General features: G+C 46.6%; 1 protein-coding gene across 4 annotated transcripts in view; it reads left to right on the top strand.

The window, feature by feature from the left end:
* Window positions 1–95: 95 nt before the first annotated feature.
* The window catches only part of LOC102308279 (integrin alpha-3), a 39002-nt gene continuing 32344 nt past the window's right edge, over window positions 96–6753 (top strand). For 3 of the 4 annotated variants that reach the window (XM_042215725.1, XM_042215727.1, XM_042215726.1), the window contains exons 1-11: window positions 99–474; window positions 549–685; window positions 760–866; window positions 962–1054; window positions 1802–1861; window positions 1947–2100; window positions 2268–2461; window positions 2539–2627; window positions 2806–2939; window positions 3085–3162; window positions 3258–3325. In XM_042215725.1, coding sequence (XP_042071659.1) covers window positions 421–474; window positions 549–685; window positions 760–866; window positions 962–1054; window positions 1802–1861; window positions 1947–2100; window positions 2268–2461; window positions 2539–2627; window positions 2806–2939; window positions 3085–3162; window positions 3258–3325 — 1168 coding nt within the window. In that variant the 5' untranslated portion in view covers window positions 99–420. Of the gene's footprint in view, window positions 475–548; window positions 686–759; window positions 867–961; window positions 1055–1801; window positions 1862–1946; window positions 2101–2267; window positions 2462–2538; window positions 2628–2805; window positions 2940–3084; window positions 3163–3257; window positions 3326–6753 lie in introns of all 4 variants that reach the window. The other variant, XM_042215724.1, reaches the window with a different exon arrangement.

Below are 6753 nucleotides of genomic sequence, written 5' to 3'. Positions count from 1 at the left end.
TATCGGCTGCTCAAACACAACAACAGCAACACACACACACACACACACACACACACACACACACACACACACACACACACAGTGTTTATATGGAGAGAAACTGTCATGAATCAGCGACTCACTGATCTGAGCTGACTCTCCCGGCTGAGGTTAGCCAGCGGGTATGTGACACCTGTGTGACAGGTCCAGGTGAGCTGTGCTGTCATACTGCTGCAGCTCAGGTGTGCAGGATAGCACCTGCTCTGTCAGCTGCTGGACAACATATTTGCAGCACAGGTCGTATGGGGTTAGAGTCAGTGGAATAAATCACACAAAAGTTTATTTTTTTACCTTTACCCCGTCAGTGGGCGGAGCCTACAGTCTGTGACTCACCTGTGATGTGTTTCAGCCAAGATCCATGCTGATGAACTGGTCGAGGACATGTGGTTGGGCGTCTCAGTAGCCAGTCAGGGCCGGCCTGGGGGGCGTGTCCTGGTGAGTTTGTGCTCTGATTGGCTGATTATTTTCCTATTGGTGAGAAGTTAAAGAACGGCGTGTTTGCTCTGCAGGCATGCGGTCACCGCTTCACAAAACTCTATGGAGCGTTCAATTTAAGGCAAATGATTGGCCGCTGTTATCTCCGTGGAAACGACCTGCGGTACGACGAGAACGACTCTAATTGGCAGGACCCCGAACAGTCCTGCAGGTATGTCACATGACTGCACACTACAGGTGATGAGTGATGCTCCGCCTCCTCACCTGCTGCCTGTCTGTATTCAGTCATCTGGGTGATTTCACTGGTGAGGTCATGTGCGGGATGGGGATGTCATCGGCCATCACTCAAAGCGAAGTCATTGTTGGCTCACCTGGAAGCTTCGAATGGCAAGGTGATTCTATTCTATTCTGATGTTTTTCTTCCTTTTCAGAGCGAGCATCTCAGCTCTGTGAGCATCTAATGCAGTTCATGGTGTGTGTGTTGTAGGAAACGTCCAAGTCTCCTGGATGAACCCTGACGATGAGTTTGACACCAAGAAGAGCTCCTTCTCCAACCAGAAGCACAGGAACATCTACATCGGTGCGCCGTCTCTTTAAATAGCTCATTCAGATCTGAGCTCGGTCACACGTGTCCTCCTCAGGGCAGGACAGTATTTAAATCAGCTACATGAATGTGCCTAAATAAGGTTTGCAATGAGCACATGCGGTTTGAGACAATGATTTAATGAGGGTGGAGCAGAGGGACGGTGTCCTGTAGAAATGCTAATGTTCCTCAACACAGAGCAGAAGCTCTCATCAGGCTTAGCTTACTGTGAGCAGTGTTTCAGGTTTTTAGTCACACGCTGACGCAGAAAAGAGTCCATAGTGAAAACTCTCTGTTTGTGTGTCTTCATTCAGAAACGCACGCGTCAAACCGGCTTTCATATCGTTCAAAAAGTGTAATTCTGGTTTCTGCAGGAAGTATTTGTCGCCACAGGTGGCTGTGAGTCCGGCTCTTTCCTTTGACTTGAATAAATACCTGCAGCCTCACAAGCTAAGTGCAGAGTTACGTATGTGGATGAGCAGCCGGTACTTTGACGTGCGGATCAGTCAGGATCTGAATCGTGCTTTGTGTTATTGTTTTACGTGGCAGACTTATTTTAATGAAGCAGGTCTCCTCTGGATCAGTCCTCCATCGGTCTCGCATGTGTCCACCTGTCTGTGTGTCACAGAATTCAGCTGCTTTTATTTTGAAGTTTCAATGAATGTTCAGACATGTATGCTTTTAATGGGAACCTTTCCTACATTTAAAGAATTGAAGCTGAATGTAAAACGTGTATTTGTGCAGGATATTCTGTCGCTCAGGCTCCTCGCCTTCTCTCTGAGGATGATGAAACCATCGTAACAGGTGAAGACTTTTCAGCTAATCAGGAAACAGCTGGTTGACCTGTAGATTTACTGATAGATGTGTTGATTGGTGTGTTGTTGAATAGGAGCTCCTCGGGACCGTATGGAAGACGCTCATGGCTCGGTGCTGCTGGCCGTCAAGCGCTCTGATAAACTGATGATTCGCCAGAAGCTGCGCGGTCAACAGATGGGCTCGTATTTTGGGAACGCCTTGGCAGTTACTGACCTCAATAATGACGGGTGAGGAATGGTTTATGGGTCACATGACCCGCACTGAGGCAACACGGTCAGTACCTTTAGTAAAATCTTCTGATGGCAACGACTCAGTGGGAACCACAGAGCACCATAATCTAAACCTGAGGAACATGTTTCAGGAACACTCACTGAGCTGCTTTTTTGTCCCACAGGTGGAACGACCTGCTGGTGGGCGCTCCTTTTTATTTCCACCGTCAGACGGAGGTGGGCGGGGCAGTTTATGTCTACGTGAACGTAGGAGGGAGGTTCAATTCTGAGCCCAGCGTAGTGCTGAAGGGGCCGGCGGGGTCGGCATTCGGCATGGCTGTGGCCGCTGCAGGAGACCTCAACCAGGACGGCTTCCAGGGTGAGGGCTCAACGTGATGCTGGTGTTTTCGTGATCAGTAATCAGTAGTCATGGTGACGGGTCTTTGGTTGTTCCAGACTTTGCCATCGGAGCTCCTTTTCATGAAGCAGGAAGTGTGATGATCTGGACAGGAAGCAGTGAGGGCATCTCTACAGAGCCGAGCCAGGTCTCACAAAAACACGGTCCTTTCTATGTTTGACCCACATTCCCAGGACACAACTTTCAAACCAACTCTGAACCATCAGAGTGCAGACGTGTCCTCACGGGCCAGACAAGTTTTGACAGTGATGGTTTTTAAATTGGTGTGCAGACACACCTGTGACCCCGCCTCCTCCTCTGTACAGGTGATCCGAGGCAGCACGGTCTCCCCTGTTTTCGGGACTTTTGGCTACTCCCTTTCTGCAGGCGGGGATGTTGATAGGAACTATTACCCGGACCTGCTGGTTGGTTCTCTCGATGATACCGTTGTTCTGTTCAGGTACCAACTTCTGCGCTAAATAGTGCTCATCTAAAGTACATTTTGAAGTCCTCAAAGTACTGAACATTAGCACTTACTGCTAATTAAGAGCTCAAGAATAACTAAATTTATGCATTTATTAATGGACTGATATGTTGATCCTCAGGAGTCGACCGGTCATCCATTTAAATAAAACACTCAAAGTTTCTCCGACCATCGTGGACCCGAACAGCTGTGACTTCTGGTGAGATTCAAAGCTACCATCAGCTAACATGCTCACAGACCCTCAGTACGGAGGTGTTTTCACACGATAACATGCTAACAGCCCGACTCTCTCAGTATACAGGTGGAAGTGTGTTTCTTCTACATGTTCAACAGGGGAGAGAAGAGCGACAGAGACAACATCAGTGAGTCAAAGACAAAAAAATTTACCCACATATTAAATCTGATCATGCTAACTTCTGCGAAGGTTGGAAGGCTGGGCTGGAAGGTTTGGCTCTGTGGAGGAGAGCATACGAGTGGCCAAAACAGGACTGCAGGGAGATGTCCGTGAAGGATAGCTGAGCCAAATTAAACCAGGAATAATAATAATGGATTGGATTTATATAGCGCTTTTCAAGGCACCCAAAGCGCTTTACAATGCCACTATTCATTCACTCTCACATTCACACACTGGTGGAGGCAGCTACAGTTGTAGCCACAGCTGCCCTGGGGCAGACTGACAGAAGCGAGGCTGCCATATCGCGCCATCGGCCCCTCTGGCCAACACCAGTAGGCAAGTAGGGTAAAGTGTCTTGCCCAAGGACACAACGACCAGGACAGAGAGCCCAGGGATCGAACCAGCGACCTTCCGGTTACAGATGCGATTCCCAACCCCCTGAGCCACGGTCGCCCTAAAGGAAGTATTGTTCAGACGCGGTAGTACACCTGTAACATGCTATGTCTACCTGGAAGGTTCAGAATCAGTCCCGTTTCATTAGTTTTTGATGGCGTTTGATGCAAGAGTTGGACAAGTGTGGTTGTCCCTTATTAATTCAAATTTTATTTGTCACGTACACAGTCATACACAGTACGATATGCAGTGAAATGCTTGGACAACTGCTCGTGACCTAAAGAAAACAAAAAGAAAAGGCTATGAATAAGATAGGAAATAAATATGAAAAATTAAAAAGGGTAAATTTAACTAGGAAGGAATAAAATATAAATTAAGGTTAAAAATGAAATAACTGTACAACACAAATTAGAATGAAGGGTAAATTTAACTGGGAGAATAAGATAAAATATATAAATTAAAGTTGAAAATAAAATAACTGTACAACAAAATACACAATATAGAACTATATAAGAATGTATGAAGAAATATAAATAAATATATACACAATAACAGCAGCTGTACAAGTATTAACCGGAAATGAAGAATATAGTGACCAGTGTTGTGCAAAAACAAAGTCCAGAAAGTCCAGTGTGTGTGTAAGAACCATATGTGTGGGTCAGTACTGTGTGGTGGTGTGATTGAGAGACCGTATCGCCTGCGGGAAGAAGCTCCTCCTCAGTCTCTCTGTGTTGGTCTTCAGGGAGCGGAATCGCTTTCCTGACCTCAGCAGAGAGAACAGTCTGTTGTTGGGATGGCTGAGGTCCTTCACCATCTTCCTGGCCTTGGTCCAGCACCGCCTGCTGTAGATTGAGTGCAGGTCAGGGAGCTCAGAGCGGATGGTGTGCTCAGCTGATCGCACAATTTACATATTTTTCCTGTTTGCTTTCCTGCTTCGATGCCCATAGCTGCGGGCTTCCTTCAGTTTTAGCTTAAGGGTGCATTACCCCAACCTTCTGGCTGTAGTTGCTCATTATATCCCACCAGGTGCCCGTGTGCCAGTAAAATCAGTCATAAACTGTTATCTATCAAAGTAAATCATGACCATTCCCAGTTTTCCCAGAGTTTGGCTGTTGAAAGATGAAGTCATGTGACTCATCCAAAGTTCACGTCCCTATGGCCTGCTGCAAGAGGACGTGCTGCCTTCAAAGCTGAGCTCACGGCTGGATTAACCTCCAACAGGTGGACTCTCACTGTCCATCTCACATCACTCTCAGCACCAGCAGACAGAAACTACGCAGCAGGATTTTATCAGGCAGTTGAGCGAGATGGTGGAGTGTCAGCCCACCAACGTGTAACCATGGAAACAGCCCGTAGTGGTTTCTGACCTGTAGACACACACCTGGGTCAGGTGACCTGAGGTAACACCTCAGGAGAGTCTAAGCGAGCACAGCAATCGACCACACTGCCACTAACAAGAGGTTACAGGCTGGACTTGCTAATGACATCAGCTTCCTGTGCGTGCGTGCGTGCGTGCGTGTGTGTGTGTGTGCGCGTGCGCGCGTGTGTGTGTGTGCGCGCGTGTGTGTGTCCTTATTGTGTCTCGTTAACTTGACCAATCAGAGCTGAGGCCACACTGTTGCTATAACACGCCTGTACATACACGCACAGATGACATCATGCCGTGTCCTTGTGTGTCCTCTTGTCCCCTGAGTGTTTCTCTGAATGATAAATCACATTACAGAAACTGATATTATTACATCTGAGACTCTCGCTCTCTCCGTGTGTGTGTGTCTGTGTTTGCTGGTTGTGTTAATTTGACCAATCAGAGACAAGGTTACCCTCACTGTGTCTCTGGACCCGAGCGTCTTCTGTCTCACAGAGAAGCTGATAACTGTTAACATGTCGAATACACACAGGAAGAGAAGACCAGAGTCCATTCAAGTATTGGCTAATTTAGCATTGGTGTGCAAATATAAATATATTGATAAACTATTGATAAACCCCAGCATAAAAAGAGTACTTCCTCTGTCATCGCAGGTCACACCAACCAAAACTGAAAATAATTTCAAATTAATAAAAAGATTTTTTCCCTGCAAGTTGATCTCCTCTAAAGTCGTCCTGTTCCATTACAGAAGCATCGTGAGGCTTCAGCCAACTATCAGTAATACATCCGATACCTTTTCTGCTATAATTAAACACCAACTCAAACCCCAAACTGTAGTATTGGCAGAAAAATCAGTGTGATGGCAGTAATCCAGAGTATCTGTCAATCCCGAGTGAGAAGCATCCACCTTTATTTACTCTGGAGGAGGCAGTAGAAGTTTGTGAATGGAGTCTGATACGAGTTAGTGAGTCAGAGATGCTCACTTCTGACTGATGATGGGCACATGTGTAAAACCCCAACATTAGTCAGAAGGGAGTTGTTCCTCCCAGCCACTCTGCTAAAATAATAATAATACATCAACTATACATTTATGAGAATGCATCAGTTTCTGTGTAATAACACTATTTTTGTCTGTATGTATGTTTATGAATACAGTATTCTTTTATTCTATTAAATAATAATGATGGATTGGATTTATATAGCGCTTTTCAAGGCACCCAAAGCGCTTTACAATGCCACTATTCATTCACTCTCACATTCACACACTGGTGGAGGCAGCTACAGTTGTAGCCACAGCTGCCCTGGGGCAGACTGACAGAAGCGAGGCTGCCATATCGCGCCATCGGCCCCTCTGGCCAACACCAGTAGGCAAGTAGGGTAAATTGTCTTGCCCAGGGACACAACGACCAGGACAGAGAGCCCAGGGATCGAACCGGCGACCTTCCGGTCACAGATGCGATTCCCTAACCCCCTGAGCCACGGTCGCCCTAAAGGAAGTATTGTTCAGACGCGGTAGTACACCTGTAACATGCTATGTCTACCTGGAAGGTTCAGAATCAGTCCCGTTTCATTAGTTTTTGATGGCGTTTGATGCAAGAGTTGGACAAGTGTGGTTGTCCCTGTATTTAATTCAAATT

Source organism: Haplochromis burtoni, unplaced genomic scaffold, assembly GCF_018398535.1.
Source record: "Haplochromis burtoni strain Fernald_Lab_line unplaced genomic scaffold, NCSU_Asbu1 Contig_806, whole genome shotgun sequence".
In the NCBI taxonomy this organism is placed as follows: Eukaryota; Metazoa; Chordata; class Actinopteri; order Cichliformes; family Cichlidae; genus Haplochromis; species Haplochromis burtoni.
Note: the sequence above shows the minus strand (reverse complement) of the source record. Positions and strands in the feature narration are given on the sequence as shown.